Source organism: Cryptomeria japonica, chromosome 3 (assembly GCF_030272615.1).
Source record: "Cryptomeria japonica chromosome 3, Sugi_1.0, whole genome shotgun sequence".
NCBI lineage: Eukaryota > Viridiplantae > Streptophyta > Pinopsida > Cupressales > Cupressaceae > Cryptomeria > Cryptomeria japonica.
Genome location: NC_081407.1, coordinates 14577193 through 14596281, shown reverse-complemented (window position 1 = coordinate 14596281; position 19089 = coordinate 14577193). Strand labels below are relative to the sequence as shown.

Genomic DNA, 19089 nt, shown 5'->3' with positions numbered 1-19089 from the left:
TTACAAATGTCCAATATATGCAAAAATTGAATAAACCTTTGAGTTAGGGTAACATCATACAATATTTCTTATGGAAGAAGTCACATCATACAATATTTCTTGTGAAATTTTGCATTGTTTTTAATAATTCTTATTGAGTCTATTACTTTAGATTTCCAGCACAACTGTGCTTCCCTATCAGGTTGTGTTTTTAATAATTCTTATTGAGTCCATTACATCTTGAGAGAGTTTGATTCATGGGCCTTCTGTCTGAGGTTAGATCTGCTTCTATTAGATAGTAGTCTATTATCGAAACGATGTAAAGTCAAATACTAATTCAATTGGTGTAGTGTCAATCTTGAGCCAAGTGAAATCTCTGTTCTTCTTTTCCATCTGAGTAGGGATCTGAAGCATAAGTGAAGCTCTACTGTTGAAAATTCATGCAAAGAGAATATCTTATAGGACTTCAAAATCATCTTTTTCTTAGATGGCATTGAGTAATGGTCTTGCATTCCAATGCAAAAATACCAAAGTGTTGTTGTTTTGGCATCAAAATGAATTAGTGCATGTTTTTAAAATAGCCAGAAGTACAGAACAATGTGGGGTTATCACAAATTGACAAAGAAAACTTTTGGGTAATTTTCCCTGGTCAAAACTTTGAAACAATTAATCATTGAAGTTTATTTCATACTGTCTTCTGGTTTTAGGCTGTGTGCAATTTTTTTGATCAACGTTTCGGATCACACTCTGTGATCCATTATCTATTGACTCTCTTAGCATTCCTTTATCCCGATGATGGATCACAGAGTGTGATCCAAAAAATTGATCAAAAAACTTGCACAGTCTAAGACCAGATGACTGCATCAAACAAATTATGGGTTGTGGAAATATTATATCATTGATTGAAGTTTAGTCCATGTATTGGGATTGAATATGGGATTTTTTTAGTAAGGTTTTAGGCTTTAATCAAATATGAAAAATTTTAGCTGAAATATTCAAGAGCAACATTGTTTGCAATTTGTTTATCAAAAGTGAGTTTCATATTTTCCAATTATTTTGCTTCCATTTAATAAAAAATGTTTTTTTTTGGTTTGGCAGGTATGAACCAGTACAAACCTATTTTCCTGGGAACTGTGCACCCAAATACTCCACTTGGGAAACTCAAGCGAGCCTGCAATACACAGAAGTGCATACGTGCAGGAGGCAAGCATAATGATCTTGATGATGTAGGAAAGGACACATATCACCATACATTCTTTGAGATGCTCGGAAATTGGTCTTTTGGTGATTATTTTAAACGAGAAGCTATTGGGTGGGCCTGGGAATTGTTGACAGAGGCATGTACTACCAGTCCTATCTGACATATTTGCAAATTTAATGCTTCTCACCTAAAGTTGTAGATTCCTGTGGATTAAACTGTATCTTAGCCTTTAGGTGTGTATTATGGTTCACAAGTTTGTTTTATTTTTTAAATTCTACATGGTTATGAGATTTATGGGGAAAAGGTACTTTGTTCCAATAGTCATCCTGTTTTTTAAGCATTTTTTAAGAGAAGTATTGTGATGAAAGATCCTTAGATTATATCTTTTTAGGACAATCAATGATTGACTTTACATTTCTTGAATAATAGAAAATATAAAAATCTTTATCCACATTTGTATTGAAATCATGAAATCATTTCTGAATTCCAGGCTGGTTATGCCCAAAGATGTCTGTTTTTAAGTTGGTATCCATCCCTGCAATCTGAATAATACTAGTTTTTTTACTTAACAAAATAAGTAGTATCAGCTGTCTTGGGAACTTTAAAACACTGATTTTTCTATGCCAAGAATAGTTTGCAGGAAGATATGTTTGCCATCTTTAGAAAATGTCATTATTACTGAATGCATATTTTATCATTTTAATTCATGCAAGAATTTGATGACTCATTAGAATAATAGATAGATGGAATGTATATTCTTGAGATATCGCAAATTTGTATGCTGGTATAGCTTAAAAGAAAATAGAAACTATTTGAAGAGGGAAGATCTTGGTCACATGGGTGTGTGGGTGCAGGGATTCATAACAATAATGCATCTTCTATTATTGCTGTGCAAAGATGTCCTTAAAAGTGATAGCAATATACAGCTTTTGAAATTTTTGCTTTCACAATATCCAGCTATGTGGTTGTTGAATCCTTATCTGTAAAAATGTTCATGAGTGATTCTCACTTCCTATTTCTATTTATTAATTTTGACTGTAGACTATAATAAAAGATATTTGCCAATCTCACTACAATATATATTGCACTTAAGCATTTATCATAGCTATCTATAAAGCTTTATTATTGGCTTCACCTCGATTTTTAAAAATGTTCTGTAATAGGATCTATTTCCTTTTTTATAAATAAATGTGTATATGGAATGGCAGGTATACAAGTTGCCCACAGACCACCTATATGCAACTTATTTCGGAGGTGATGAAAAGTTGGGACTTCCTGCTGATAGCGAGGCCAGAGATATCTGGCTCACTTATCTACCACCTGGGAATGTTCTACCCTTTGGTTGTAAGGTAACAAACAGTTCAGTGGACAAGTGTTTGTGTTGATCACTCCTACCACATAAATATGCCCTGACAGTTCTTAGGCAAATTGTGATGCTTTCCAGTCTTTTTCCTTTCTCATTCATATGTTGTGATTAATTATTTTTTCATCCAATCGAATGCATGAGTTTTCTTTATTGAGTGTAAGTTTAAAATAATTCTTTTCTTTCAGGACAACTTTTGGGAAATGGGTGATACTGGACCTTGTGGGCCATGTTCGGAAATCCACTTTGATAGACTAGGAAACCGCAATGCAGCTTCTTTAGTTAATTATGATGATCCTACTTGCATTGAGATCTGGAATATTGTATTTATCCAGGTATGATTCCTGACTTTGTTGTTTTTGGGCAAGTTAGGTTTGGCTTTCCATTGGAATTGTTCGCCTATCTTAGATGGTAGACAAGATCAATAATGAAGCAGATTGTGATACCTGTTCTTTGTGCTGAGCTGATTCTTCAATTGCTACGCAGTTTAACAGGGAAAATGATGGATCTCTGAGGCCTTTACCAGCAAAGCATGTTGATACAGGAATGGGATTTGAACGCCTGACATCAATTCTCCAAAATAAGTTGAGCAATTATGACACAGATATTTTTATGCCCATATTTGATGCGTTGCAGCAGGCAAGTCTGTTGAAAGTTTGTTTCATGTGTCAATTTTTTCTTAAAGTTGAGCAGCTAACATACAAATATCTTTATGACTTCTGTATGGTTGATTTTTGCATTTATGGCTAGATTTAGCTGGGCTTGTTGACTGGATTCATGTATTATTGCTTTTCATTTTTTAAAGGCAACTGGAGCCCAACCTTACTCTGGTAAAGTGGGGGCAGATGATGTGGATAAAGTTGATATGGCTTACAGGGTGGTGGCAGACCATATAAGAACTTTGTCATTTGCCATTGCAGATGGTTCTCGCCCAGGTGAAATTTGCTATTACAAATTAATTATTTTATTTCGAACTTGTTATTAAATATCTATTTCTTCTTGTAGGGCTTGTCAACATATTTTTTCCATGCTTTAGCATGGCTACCTGTTATTTGAGCCTGTTTATTTTGTCTTTTGGTCTTTCTTGGTAAATTTTCATCTTTCAAGTGTGATATAAGAAACTATGTGACAGGGGGATGCATTATTTGAATTTCTGTGTCAAATGTATGAACTGTGTAAATTATTTAAAATGGATTATCAACTATATATTTCAAGGTCTTTGCCTTCCGGAGTAGTGGTAGACCATATACAAACACTGTCATTTTCTAAGGCTCAAGGCTTTTGCCCAGATGAATCATTCCATTACAAATGAAGGATTTTGTTTCTAATTTTATTCTTGTTTATTTCCTTTTCATCTTTAAATGCTGTTAATTAGGTTTGTCAATACTCTAGCATTCTACCTGGTATTTAGGCCTGTTTTATTTTTTTGTTTTGTTTTGATGCTATATTTTCCTCTTTGAAGGGTTATCAGTTTAATGTGGTTTTAAAACTTTGAGCTCCAAAAGTTTTTTCAGAAGGAAGAGTCAAGCGTGTATTTCGAGCTCTTTTTAGATTTTGTGGTCAGTCGGATCTCTTGTATTTTTCAATGTTGGACTTTTTAGTTGGCAATACAAGGCAATACAAGTTTTGTAATTACGGTTACATTAGAGTATATTCTTGCTAAGATATTTGGGATGATTATTTTGACTCAATGAATTTCATGAAAGTAAAATAATATAATTGCAACTAATGCTATTAAGATGATTTGAAAAATATGAAAAAGTTGTTAATTTCAACCAAAAAGCTGGAGAAGTTTCTGTATGTGTTGAATAAGCCCAGTTTGAGAGGTTGTGGAATGTGGTGTTTCTTCCATGTTTTTTTTGTGGTCAAGTTGATGTAACTTGGATACCAAGTAAAAATATAAGTTCAAACCTGCCGGAACCCTATTCTAAAATATGCAAAGATATGAAAAGACAGTCTTGGTTCTGCTCTGAGCAGCAGTGAGGAATTGCTTAGTGAATTTGAACGAAGAGCTGCCTTCATACATGAAAGTAAGGTGATAGCAGAAGTACCACCTATTTTAGTCAAAGAGAGAAATGGATGCAAAATATGATATAGTAGTTTCAAAGAGGAAAATATACACAAAAGATTATACCACAGTGACACAGTGTTTATATTGGGAAACCTCTTTGAAAAAAAACCTAGCTTCCAAATTTCAAACCATTATGTTGACAATATGAATCTGGTTACGATACATCAACAGGCTAAAGCCTCCATAGAAGAACAACAAACATGGCAATGAATGCTGTCATGTTATTGAAATGATAATTGATTGAATGAATAACAAAGGAGACACAAGCTCCTAAAATAAGCAATTACAGAAGACCTTTCCATAATGGAAACAATCAAGAACTAAAGACATAAATGGAAGTTACTAAAATTGACTAATTGACATACAAAATAGAAAGTTACTAAGTAAACTACTTTAAATGATTTAAATGACCATTAAAAGCTAAATATTACAATATTACTTTTAATACCCACCCTTAATGGTCATTCTACTAACTAATGACCATGCAGAAGACTTGTTATAATTTGTGGGTCTTTTGGCCATGAATGCATCGAAGGCTGACTCCTCTTATGAATGCTTTGCGAAATAAACTTGCTGTTGAGACCCTCCTTGGTTGGATTTTTGATCAGCCAACCACTTTCTGCAGAAATTTTTAATATGACCAAGTTTACCACAATAGTGACATGTTATATTCTTGTTGAAACTCTCCTCAGATTTGCCTTGACCTTTCTGCTGAGAGGAATCACCTTTGCCTTTGGCCTTGGTAGTAAACGCCTGTTCTACGCTAGCTGCCTTGCTGTTGCTCCCAAACTGCTTCTTCCACCTGTCCTGCTGCAAGAGCTTGTTGCACGACTCATTAAACTTCAAGTCAACATTAGTGGATGTGATGTTGAGAGTTTCGATGAAGTGCTCATAGGATTGTGGTAAGCTTTTTAGTGTGATGACCACCATATCCTCTTCTTCCATCTTGCGACCAATGGCCTCCAGTTGATCTCAAATGTCTTTGATCTTCATGAGATGATCCTACAAGGACATTTTGTTGTCCGTCATAGCCGAGAACATGTTCTTAAGGAAGAAATTTCTATCCTCATTTGACGTCTCGTGCAAAATCCTTCAAGTAAGTCCAAGTTTGTGCAGTAGTCTTGCTAGGCAGCACTTTTGGAAGCATCTCATTGATGACTGATAACTTGAGAAACTTAACTACTTTATAGTTACACTCATCAAACTTGTCTTGGTCTTTGCCTACTACTGTGAGACGAGTAGAATTACCTAGAACAATTTGATGTAGGCATTGGTACTAAAAAATGGTGAGCATCTGCTGTTTCTAGGTATTGTAATTCTTGCCGTTGAACATTTGAGTGCCTTCCAACTTGATGTTGGGTAATGAAGACACCCCTCCCGCTATCTAAAGGCACAAAAACCGAGGTAAAATGTAGCTTCTTAAAAAAATTCGATTTTTGTTGATAAAAAATTTAGCAAAAAATTCATCAAAAAATTGAAACTCACTATTTGTTTATTTCTAGGTTGCCGGTTCGGGTTCGGGTTCGGGTTTGAAGAACTCGGTACGCCGGTACGGCAAAATTTTGAAAAGGGGTTTGGGTTCGTTTGGGTTCGTTAGTACAAAAACATGTAAATTTTTTTTATATATATATATATTTTGATATTTGTGAAGCCTATAAGCATGAATTAAAATATGCATATCACATAGCATCATATAAACAACAAAATAAACATAAACTTGTAATCATAGCATCATGATCATACCATAATTGATAATAGCATCATATACATCAAGTTTAATATCAAAATGACAAAATATTCAATTATCATTGTTTCAACTTTCAACAATATAAACTTGAAGTTTAATCATCAAATGGATCATCTAATTCTTCCTCCTCCTCCTCCTCCTCCTCCTCATTGACATTGACATTACATGAGCCAATGCCACTTGCACTTGCACTATAAGTTGGCTCAATTTCCGAGTCATCAAGTGTCAATGCAAGAAGCTGAGAAGCAGGAGCATCCAAATCAGTATGCTCTGGCGCTATATCCCACATCTTTGTTTCCCCTTGTGTGTAGTCATGTTGTTTGTGTGAAAGAAGACGTAGGTTGGAATGCACATATACTAAATTCTCCGCTCTTTTTGATAGCAGCCATTTGCGCTTTACTGAGTGGATGAAAGAGTATGTGTTCCAATTTCTTTCTGAAGCAGATGAACTAGCAACCTATGAAGACAAAGTAAACAATTAAAGTTATACATTAATAATTTAATAAAAATAAAATTACTAGCAACCTATGAAGACAAAGTAAACTATAAATAAACTAAAACTTGTAAATTTAAAATTTTAATTAATCAAACTTACTTGTGATAAAACTTTTATAGCGAGGGGTTGTAGGTGTTGGAAGCATGTGCCATGGAAGTACCACCAGCTATGAGCATCTTTCTTGGATCTATGACGAAGTGCATCAACACTTAGACCATTTCCATTTGCGAATTCTATGAACTCATTTGTAACAACATCTCGCAAATCATCATCGGGATATAGTCTAAGAAATGCTGCCTTGTACAAATCAGATACTTCTAGATCTCTCCATGGTGGAATCCTTCCTGGTTTATCAAGAAACTGATTGCTATAGTACTTAGGTGTCAAGGCATAGGCAAGAAGGTGCAAAGGAGTGGTCATCTTATTCCACCTCTCTACAATAATTACTTCCAGTTCTTTGAAGAATTTCTCCTGAGGATCATTCTCTTTTTCATTTATAGTGACCTTTATTTTTTCAAGCATTGAATCAATGCCATCATAAATCTCACCTATGCAAGGCCTATCCATGTCTGTATAGCGAATCATGCTCATGATGGGCTCAGTGATACTTAGGAGATATGTAACAAGATCCCACCATTTCTCTTTCAATATTCTATCCCTAATTTTATCTGCCCTCTCAGTGCTACTTTGCTTCCATACAGTCCAATTGGTGCTGATCACCATATTGCATAGTGCCACTCTAACTTTCACAAGTCGTCTTAAGATGATTGTGTTTGATGCAAAATGGGTCTCAACAACCTATAACACAAATTAATGCCAAATGATTAAAAAATAAAGCCAAACTTTAAAGAAGAATACACAATATAGCTTACACAATGATATTATTAACATTGAAAATTCAAAAAAATCAGAAAATGTAAAATTAAATTACTATTTCACTTACCTTCAATAGCTCCAAATTCGAATAGGTTCTAAAAATCCCTTGAGACATGTGGTGGTTTGTGATGAACATCTGGATGTCCTCAGCCTCTGCATACACATCTCTGATCCATTTTATTTTTTGCCCAATCCTTTGTAGCATAAGATTGAGTGAATGTACTGCACAAGGTGTCCAAAAGATGTGATCATAGCGTTGCTCAACCAACAAACCAGCAGCTCTACAATTTTTTGCATTGTCCGTTATGACTTGGACAACATTGCGGGGTCCCACAGACTCAATGGCAGAGATGAGAATTTCTGCAATAAATTGGCCATCTTTTATTTGGCCCTCACAATCCACAGCTCTCAAAAACATTGCCCCTTTAGGGGACACCGCTATGACATTGATCAAGGGACGGTTTTTAGCATCTTTCCACCCATCTGAAACAATTGTTACATCTGTCTCAACCCATGAATCCCTTATGGGTTTCAATGCATTTTCAACCCTCTTCACCTCTTTCTCCAATAATGTTCCACGTACCTTCTCATAACCGGGGCCCTTATACCCTCTTGGTGCCTCATTAACACTTTTTATCATTTGCTTCCAATATGGGGGGCGAACAACATTGAATGACAACCCATTTGCATAAATGCACCTTACTATATCTTGATCAGCATTGTCTCTACTCTCATTTTGGAATGCGGTTTCTAAAGGCCCCTTTGTTCTTTTACGTGTCAAGGGTGGTTCACTTTGAGGTTCATTTGTGGCAAAGAAGGGGTGGTCTTCTACTACAATACTAGGATTAGAAGGGCCTTGCATTCCCTTTGTTTTCTTTGATGCGGTTTGGTTCAATCTACGGGCTTCCCTCTCTTCTGCCGCCTCATGCTCCCTAATATATTTCATCACTGTCTCATCTGGTATAGGTTTACCATTTTTTCCAGGGCATTTTTTGATGCCTCTTCCTTTTATTCCACACAAATGGCCTACCACCCGATAATATGAACTATTACGTTCAATATCACGTCCATGGCATTTCCAACGGAATCCCCCACCTCCCGGAAGTTGTTTTATAATGTCCACATATTTCTATAAGGGAGAATTTGGATCATTTCTTTGTTTTGCAATTATTTGTTCATTGCCAATGGAGGAAGATGTAGATGCCATTCTAGTTCCTATGGCAAGAAATAAAATAAACATATTCAAAAACAAAAACTAAATAATGAAAAAAAATTCAAGTTTCATGTTTGACAATTTGTGAAACAAAAATAGTTGGAAAAAAATGTTTAAAAACCTACCTCTTGCAGCCAATGGAAGCTTGAAAATGTATGGAAATGATGTTGCAACACTTGTTGAAGCTTCTAAAATCAGTCTTCAACTCCTCCTCTTTGATCTTGGAAGCCAAATTTTGTTCACCCTTTCTTCAACCTGCTCTCATAAAAATTTTGTTTGCAACACAAATGCGGTAAAATGAGTCAATAAAATGTTTTAGAAGTGTTTTTTAGGTTATAACTTTCACTTTTTACAAGGCGGAATTGAAAAAAAAATAAAATTTGCTTTGTTTTTTGACTTTATGGGCCGCCCAACTGCCCAGGTTCGATTGGGTCCACCTGGGTTCGATTGGGTTCGACTGGGTTCGACCAGGGTCGAACCCACCCTGGTCGAACCCAGGTCGAACTGGACCCGTACCACGGACCCGGTCGAACCCGGACCCGTACCAGGGCGTCCCAGGGGTGAACCCGGTAACCTAGGTTTATTTTAAAAAAATTGTGGAAAAAATTGTTATACACATAATTTTGTCAAAAAATTGTCAAAAAGAGCTGTTGCAAAACAGCATCACAATTTTGTGGAAAAATCGTCAAACCCTATATGTGACACGATAAGTAGAAATCTTGTAAAAAAACCCTTGTTTTTGCATCAAAAAAATGGTAAAACCCATGATTTTGTCGAAATCTTGTCAAAAAACAACCCTCTATCACAAGAACAAAAAACCCATGATTTAAAAATCTGGGTGCACAGATTTGAGAGAGAGAACCCATGATTTTGTGTGAAAATTAGTGCAAAAAATGAAAACCCTTAGCGCTAAAAAGCTGACTAAAAAATTTGAAGAAAAAACCACGAACTTAGAACTCTAAAGAAAATCCACGATTTTCTGGAAAAAGACCAGACATAAATTCCTTGACAAAACAAGCCGTCGAGTAGAAGAGGAGAGCCGATGCGGAAAATAGTAGAACCGTCGTGGAGAAGAGAAGAGCAGATGCAGAAAATAGCAGACCTATCAAACCTCAGAAACCCTAGCACAGAAAAACCTGCACACGGCCCGCATGTGAAAAAAATCCAAAAAATTGTGCAAAAAATTGCAGAGACAGTCATGCGAAAGCTCAGAAAACCCTCCATGATTTTTCAGCTGAAGAAAATGCGATTTGATAAGACAAAAATCCGATGCTATTTCTACAAAACATTTGATGCAATATTTGTAAGGAAACCCTTGAATTTTGAATTTCAGAAAGCCCATGATTTTTTCCAGACAAACCCAAGAATTGGTTGTGATTTCCAGAGAAGAAAATCGCATGATTTAAAAAAAATTCAATCAAAAAAAACCTTATGATCTTTTTTAAAAAAATTCGATAAAAAACTTCTAGGTAAATGGACCACAGATTTTTTATAGAAAAATTAGCCAAAAAAAGAACATATTTTTCTGATACCATGAAATAATAATTGATTGAATGAATAATAAGGGAGATGAAAGTTCCTTAAATAAGCAATTATAGAAGATCTTTCCATAACGTAAATGATCGAGAACCAAAGACAGATGAAAGTTACTAAAACTGACTGACATATGGAATAGAAAGTTACTAAATAAACTACTTAAATGACTTGAATGACCATTATAAGCTAAATATTACACTATTACTTTAATAGTTATGTACATAGGGATTTGATAATATAATGTATTTAGGTGGATGGAGATGGTGACACGCGACACTTCTCATAAGTTAGTTATATTGGGCCATGTGGACAACTTGTGTAATTGATTATAGTAGGTGCCGAATATGCCTTCATTGGGATTTATACCCATTATGTTATAAGGAGTCATCTATATAAAGTTGCGATTATCATTGTAAGTTATTTGTTGACTATGACATTGTGTTTGGTATCTCTTGGAGATATAGCATGGAGCTCCTTCCTTGAGGAGTATTGTATGTATTACGCTACCTCAAGGGCTTATTCCATTTCTGCATATATTGGATATTAGGAGTTTTTGGCCCACAAACATCCCTTGTGTGATGTGTGATCTATCATTTACATTGTTGTGTTGCAATATTTATATGTTTGGATTCTATGAATCTTCCACGTCTTTGATTTGATTGCATTTTTTGTGTATTTTGAGTTCTCCTTACTCTTCTGCCATCCATTTTCTTGATTTTTGGTCAAGCCAAGGGAATATACGTGAAGTTCAACAATTGCTCCCATGTAGAAATAGACTTAGACTTCCTTAAGGCCCTGATATCCATTTCATATACTTCTCATGTTAATTGGCTGACTAAATTATTTCCTTCTTTTCACTTTCATGTTGTTAATTGTATATGTGTATTATTCTATTTTTTTTTCCAGATATTTTGAGCTGATTGATATGTTGTTTCTACTGGTACATTGTTTAATTGTACCATAGCATTTCGACTCTATATTTGCTTGTTTGTCAATATTGTCTGTCTCTCCTGTATTTCCTCTCATTTCTTGCTGCTGTTTGATAACTTATGTAACTTAGACAGCATTCTGACGCTGTCTTGAATGTTTTGAAAGTATTTGCAACATTTGCAAATGTTCTTATCACTGTTTCTGTCTGTTTCCAGATGCTTAATTGTGTCTATGCTTTCATACGCCCCATCTTCAGCCTGTTTCAATCATTTGAAATTGTCTGCATAATCCATTTGCTATTCTTGCTTCTTGTGATAATTTCAACCCTTTTGCAATGTATTGGTTCTTGTTGCTATGTTGCAGTTCTGCTGCCTTCCAGTACATTTTTCTTGACTATTACAACATTGTTTAAACAACATTCTCATGTGTCTTTGCATCCAGCTCTTTGTTGTCTTTTAGTTTGGCATTGGTTTTAAGGTATTAGTGTTCCACAAAATCTCCAGAACCAGGGGATGTGGGTATGGGTAGGTGATTTTGTAATGTCCCCATTCGGGATTCACCTTGATTTAAACCTGAAACAACATTTGGAACTTAAAGTGAGAATTGTCATACATTTATAAATATAATTTCATTAATTTTGAAGGCATTTTACTATAATATTGAATTCATAATGCTAAGAATAGTTTTTGGAAGAAAAACTTATCTTGATAAGTTTCCAACATTCCCTCTTTTATATCTGTATGAACTTTTTGTTTCATAAGCTAATCTAATATAGCATTATTTTTCCATACAGCATCTGCTTATTCTCTCCTTTATTTATTATATATTTAATTCTTTGTATATGCTCTTCTTCTCCATAGAAATTCAGTGATATTATAGTTCGCTGTTTTGTCACTTCTTAGCTGCTATCTTATGCATCTGTCAAACCGTGATTTGCCACCTTGCCTTGCAGGTCATATCATCACTAAAAAATTAAACCAGCTTAATGTGAATGAGAGATATCTGACGCCGATCAGTCTATGGAGACCCTGAGAAAATATTTGTTCACTTGTCTGATCCAATATCCGTTATAACTGCGATGATAACTGATGGTCGATCTGAATATATTATCGCTGTCTCTAATTTACTTCTGCGATGCCATTTTAATACTTCCTCCTAATTGCACATCCCCGACTTCATAGGTTCGTGGTTCCACTGAGCCTTATATCCCCTTATTACTTGGATGTCTAGAGGTCCCTTGAGGGCTGTTTTATGCAATCCGATTGTAAACCCCTTCCCTGGTATTTGGATGGGTCGAACCTTCATATATACCTTGCAACATCAAAGAGTTGCATCTCTTGAATATCTAAGAGACATGTTTCTTAATCGCATCTTTCCATCAACAATTGTTACTTATACCAATCGTACTTTTAGTTCTAATCATTAACCATTTACTGAATAACTAATCAATAGATTAGTTAATTGCTGGGTATAATTAGTTCTTGGTGATACTAATTCTCTTCAACATGACTGATATTAGAGTGATTACAATAATTACTATACAATCCGCTTCTCCTATGGTAATGGGCATCGATATGTTTGTTGATTGCTTACTTCATGCTTAATATAACCATTCATTGCAAAGTGATTTGATGATCCATTAATCAACTGCTGCCATCTAATCATAGTTGCTGACTTATATTGGACACATTGTAACCGATTGCATCAATCGATGTTTGATACCAGTTTGGATGATCACTAACATAATTTGTTGTCGTCCAAATATTCCATCAGTGATGATATAGATGATTGTCACCTCCTCATGACCCGTAACCGATATATTATTGCTATTACTTGTTTATCGATTTGTAATAGTAACACTTATCGATATCATAATTTCTTAATGGTTGTTTTAAATGTCATAGCCAATCCTTGTAAGAGGTCTCCATTCATCTTCGACATAATCGCTATTCTCCAATTGATATTAGGGGAGTCACTAACTGTAGCTTGTATATGTTACAGCATCCTTAGATACGATAGCCTTCACAATGCTTACATTCCTCTTTTTCTTGTCAACTCTAATGTAGCCGAGTGTAATGTTCTTTCCACATCTGTTCACAAATCTGCCTCAATTCGATTTCTCTTAATTAGTCAACGGCTCCCTGTATGTAATTGCTTAATATCTGTCCAATATAGAATTGTTGTTCAACCACTGATCACTCAATAGACTCTTCCTATATATATGATTATTGCAATTTTGTCTCTTTAGAGACTTCACAAAATTGCGGTGCTAGGTTGCCATGGTACAACGTGTGGGGACATTACAGATTTCAGGGACAGTAAATGTTTTCCTGAAATTTGTGGATGACACACGGACGACTATCAAAATGATATATAAAAAAGTTAATATTTGAAAAATTAGTTACAAAAAAATAGTAAAAAAAATCATAATTTAACATCAATGTGAACAAAGTGGTAAGTGAAACTAAAATTGTACAAAGCATTACTGATGTAAGACATTTTGCATCAGTTACTATGAGCCTTAACGTGTCTTCAGCCCTATCTCAAGTGGCAATTGTGCTAGTGACCAGAACTCCATTGTTAGACTTTGAAGGATCATCTTTGGTGCTGCCTTATGTCTCAATGCCAATTGTTGTCATGTGGGACCCTCAACCCTCCTCGACACCCTAACCTCTTTGGTGGTGCTCTCGCTAACAGTTCAAACTTTTGGTGTAGTGGCAGCTGGTTTGTGTTAACAAAACTGGTGACTCCGTTGGGGAGGGTTTGACTCCCACCGACGACAACTTACTTGCCTCACGGTTGATTGTGTCCAGTATGGACCTCTCGGCTCGGGGGGTTAAACTGTTGTCATGAGTGACCTTCAACCCTCCTCGACACCCTAACCTCTTTGGTTGTGTTCTCACCAACAGTTCAAACTTTTGGTGTAGTGGCAGTTGGTCTGTGTTAACACCAACCATGCTGTAGACCATCTGAGCAAGCTTTGACGCTGTTTCTGTAGTTGGAGTTTTCAAAGATAATAAAACTAATTGACATTCATCATCTGAAAAATGTTACCAGACTCCAACTTTATTCATCAAATGAATAAAAGTACAAACATCAAAGTCAGCCAAATTTTGGATGGGTTGTTTTTTAATATTAGTTGGGAGTTTCAATAGTTTCCCAAGTAAGGGATTAACTAAAGAAGAGAACTTGACAAAGAGGTCCACAACAAGTTGCAACACTCATGTACTTTTGTGAAATCCAAGCAGCTTTGCTAAAGAATATAACTTGACAAGAGGTTTGTTGTGACCTTTTTCACACATCGCCCCATTGCCAATGGGGACCTCTGTTTTTGCTTTTTAGGGTTTTTGTTAGAGTCTCACAACCTTCCCGACACCAATTTTGTGAGTTTTGAAAGGTCCGAGTTTTGGAAGTCATAAGTCAGTTTGTGCAAGCCATGGTTAGAATAGAGTCTAGACACCGTCAGTGTGCCTAGAAAGTTCGAAGGATGAAGTTGCAATTGATTTGGGTCAATTTGGACAACTTTCTGTTTTTGGAAAGTTTTGCTTTTTTTGCTTTTTCCTATTATTAGGAAGTTTCGTTTTGGGCACTTTAAGCACGATCCCCGAAATGGCTATTTTTAGAAAGTTTTTCCTATTTTTTAGGGATGCTTTCTTTTTCTATTTTTTGGAAAGGGATCCAGGGTTTGCACTGTTGGCTTTGAGTTATATTGAAAATGATTGAGAATTCCTTCAAAATTCAAAGTTTTGTCCGAAAAAGCTAAGTTCCTAAATTTGTGGAGACTAGAGGAATTCAGAGGATGAGTGATGTGTGATTTTCAAATTTCAAGAAGATCCGAGTTGAAATTCATAAGTTATGGAGATTTTGAATCTAGTTCTCATGGAGATCAACTCTCTCCAAGTCCGCCTAGAGGTGTGTGAGCATGGTCAAGGTAACAAGAAAGTCCGCCCTCATGGTGTGTGCTAAGGGTATAAAGTATTTCCAAGTCCGCCCTCACCTTAGTGCAAAGGCATGTCTAAGTCCACTTTGAAACATGAAGTGCAAATGTATGGTGAAGTCTGCCCTAAAGTAAGAGAGGTGAAGCAAAGTGTGGTTATTGAGTTCACCTAGTCAATACCATCTCTTGAATTCCTAGGAATAGATTAGAACTTCTAAACCCCTATCTCCTTTTTAGTTTTTCCATGATCCAAGTCCCAATTGATAGAGCTTCATTGTCTAAACTCTAAACCTTCATTGTGAATTGAACAATCCAAGCATAAGTCCCTTTGTGTACTACGAGCATATCACAACGCCCATTGAGCTTATCCACACGTCAAGACCTGACAAAATAAACCTTGGAATCGCCATATGATCTTCTCGCAATCTTAGCATAAGCGGTGATTTTTCAAGAGAGGATAGTGTGTCTTTGGACATTTTATTCTGAGTTTGGTAGATGATAAAACAAACACCAACAAGGTCCCAACAAGTTGTAGTACTAATGTCCATGTGTGGAATCTAAGCATCTTCATTAAGATGATTATATTTACATTCTAAATTATTAGCATTTCGTAGAATCAAAATTGACTTGCAAAACCAAAAGTATATATGGAGTTTGATTAGTCAATATTTATTTTGGCACTTCACACAACAATTTTTTAATTTTTTTCCTTATAAATGACCACAATTTAATGTGAAATTAGTCAAATGACTGTTTTTTTAATAGTGCAAAGGACTTCCTCTTTATTTCTACACTCTTCCTCTTTTTCATGATTGCTATAGAGCATGGACTAGCATATTTATAAGCTTTTAATTGTGGGGGGCGTTGGTGGACCTCCTTTTATTTTGGGTTTTGTTTTTCTAAGTTTTAAAAGTTACACACCTTATTGTTTAAACTAGGATGTGGAGATGCCTTGGTTCTTTAGATGGTTGTAGGATAGGGCCTTGGGAGTAATGGGGGTACGTTTTGTCCTTGCCTCCACCCCCAAGATGTTGCTCATCTTGTAGACAACGGTTTTACAACAGGGATGCTTGTGGAATATTGGGTATTATTTGTTGTCTGTGATTGTTTCTTGTTGACATGTTTGCATTTTTAGCCACCGCCTTGCCTGACACACCATGCAACTAGAGTACAGAGCGACTGAGGTGGCTGAGTAGGAAAACACCTTAGGTATGCCAAACATATCTCAAAATGTCACCAGTACATTTGAAAAGAACTGAAAAAGTAGGACACATGGGTGACATCCTCACATCACAGAAATGCTTGTGCTGCCTTAGAGGGCAAGGTGGTCTGCAAATTGGAGTGGAGATTTCACATCATCATTCACCAACTACAGAAATTCTTTCGCTTGACCAGTAAATTTGCTACCAGCTTAAAGAAATTTATCTAGTTCAAAAGGATACTTGCAATGTAGCCTAAGACTACTGTGACAAGTACCAAGTAATAATCATGAAAATGAGATTGAACACAGCCATTGGCTTAGACAAACACTCGAATGGGAATAAATTCCAGCAAGAGTGAGCTTTAACTCCTTGTAGGGCAAAAGGGTGACTAGAGATCCTCTTGATTCTGTGTACAAATTGTGGTATCTCCTCTCAAATCTGAGCAAACATGAAAAATTCTATCATCTTGCGGAGTATGTTGATTTGTTTGAGTTCACAACTGGTGGGAACTGACTGAATTGGCAAAGGAAATCCTAAGGTCATGTGATCAGTGATGTTGAAATAGTTGGGATACTGCCATTAACAAAGCTGATTTTTTCTCAAGAAATTTGACTTAGGTTTGAGAGGATGGTGTCAACTGATGTGAATAATTATTGAAAGGTGGTTCAATCAAGGAGTAATTGGAGGAAGTAGGTGAGTTCAGAGTTATTTAAGGTCATGATCTTAGTTCTAGCAAGGCTAAGAATCAGCTTAGGATGGTCACTAAAATAGGAAGGGCTGAAGTTATTTCTAGGATCCTAGCCATCGTCAGCAAAAAAGCAGTACAACAATTGATGTTAGCATGCAAATTAAAACCCTTGTCAAGAATTGGTATGTGGAAGAAGTCCTTTAGTTTGTCTATTGAGAAATGTTTAGCAGCCAAAAATATTTTTAGACACTCTATATGACCAAGTATTTTGTATCCTACTAAGTCTAGATATGAATTGTTTATTTAAACAAATTTAGATTTGTCATTCAACTTAAGTTTTGATTTGGGCATGCTTCTGGAAATTTGATTGTCTATTATATTTATTCAAAGCATATTAAAACATGTTATTCCTAATTGTGTTGCTACCCTTTTTTTAAAATTTTCTTGTGTTCTTATGTAATAAAAATTAAAAAATTACACTCATGGCAGTGGCTTTAAGTTGAATGCCATCTGAAAGTTTTTGTGTCCTCCAATGGAGATGGTTTTGCTTTTAATTCTCATAACAAGTGCTCATGAACTATTTGCATGCACCTTGCAGGTAATGAGGGTCGTGAATATGTACTTCGACGTATTCTTCGGCGGGCAGTTCGATATGGGCGGGAGGTTCTCAAAGCTCAGGAAGGGTTCTTTAGCGGGTATGCAGCTATATATTCTCTTGGAATAAATGGATTAATAGTTCAGCAGAATTCTGTTTAGATGTTGGAATGACCATGTGTTTAGTGTTCTATGATGCAAGATTTGTGCTGTCTTTTAGTTAACATAGTGGTTTCTTTTGAAGTTGATTGTTTTAACTTTCAAGGTTAGGCTTGAAAACTAAGATGTAATGTGAAGCCTGATCATTTTATTAAAAAACGTAGCTGATCTTGTTGACTAATGAGATAAATGGTCTGGCTAGGTTGGTGAGCATTGTTGTTGAAGTCATGGGTAAGACTTTTCCTGAACTCACGCAACATGAAAAGAAGATTAAGGAAATTATTGCAGAAGAGGAATTGAGCTTTGGGAGGACTTTGATTAAGGTAGTTTTGAAGTCATCTGTTTCTTCAATAAGTTTGTTAGTTAGCATATGTATTGCGATTCTATTGCCTCCCCTTTATTTTTCAATAAGTTTGGCTGCCTGCCGACATTTGATATATTTAAGGGTTATTAAAATATTTTTTGGAGCAAGTAAGTGGGTTTTTATTGTTGGTCTAGTCACAAATTTCATCTTTTAAGAGTACTGGGGAAGAAAATCAATTTCTGAAAATAAAGTTGAAATTTTCTTCCAATGGTCTCAAGTTTGGCTTCAAAGACCTGAAGTGTATCTAAAGGGCTTGGAGTTTTCAAATTTAATCTGCAATAGTTTGAGATTATTAAATTAAGCAAAGCAAAGGTATTAGGTAATAGAATAAAGGTGGTCCAGAAATGCATTGCTTTTGAGATTATTTGGTATGGGTTCTGGAGGAAGTTTGTTGCCTTTACCATAATTCTCTGACTAATGTAGCTTTAGAGTGTTTGAAAGCCTATTACTCTGGTAAAAACAAGTGCTCTAATTCCTTTCATGTCATATCACACTTTGAAACAGTTGCATTGTGATATGGTTTAAGATCAATATATGTATTAATCATTTAGATTTGTAACGTGATTCTGATCGTTTTACTTTCTAAATAATGCTGTTTGTTTTTGATTGCAGGGCATTGAAAAATTCAAGAAGGCTGCACAAGAAGTTACGGAGAACAAGCTTAGTGGGCAGGTGCAGTCATATTTGAGTAACTTCTGTCATAAAAATAATTCTAATGCTAGTGAAAAGTAGA

The 19089-nt window shown here is 35.6% G+C and overlaps 1 protein-coding gene across 1 annotated transcript in view; it reads left to right on the top strand.

Annotated features, from left to right (window-relative positions):
• LOC131049128 (alanine--tRNA ligase) overlaps positions 1 to 19089 on the top strand; it is a 126527-nt gene that overhangs the window by 46556 nt on the left and 60882 nt on the right. Inside the window, exons 2-9 of the mRNA XM_057983159.2 lie at positions 1078 to 1316; positions 2389 to 2529; positions 2732 to 2878; positions 3030 to 3182; positions 3349 to 3478; positions 17838 to 17934; positions 18195 to 18315; positions 18969 to 19028. Coding sequence (XP_057839142.2) covers positions 1078 to 1316; positions 2389 to 2529; positions 2732 to 2878; positions 3030 to 3182; positions 3349 to 3478; positions 17838 to 17934; positions 18195 to 18315; positions 18969 to 19028 — 1088 coding nt within the window. The remainder of the gene's footprint in view (positions 1 to 1077; positions 1317 to 2388; positions 2530 to 2731; positions 2879 to 3029; positions 3183 to 3348; positions 3479 to 17837; positions 17935 to 18194; positions 18316 to 18968; positions 19029 to 19089) is intronic.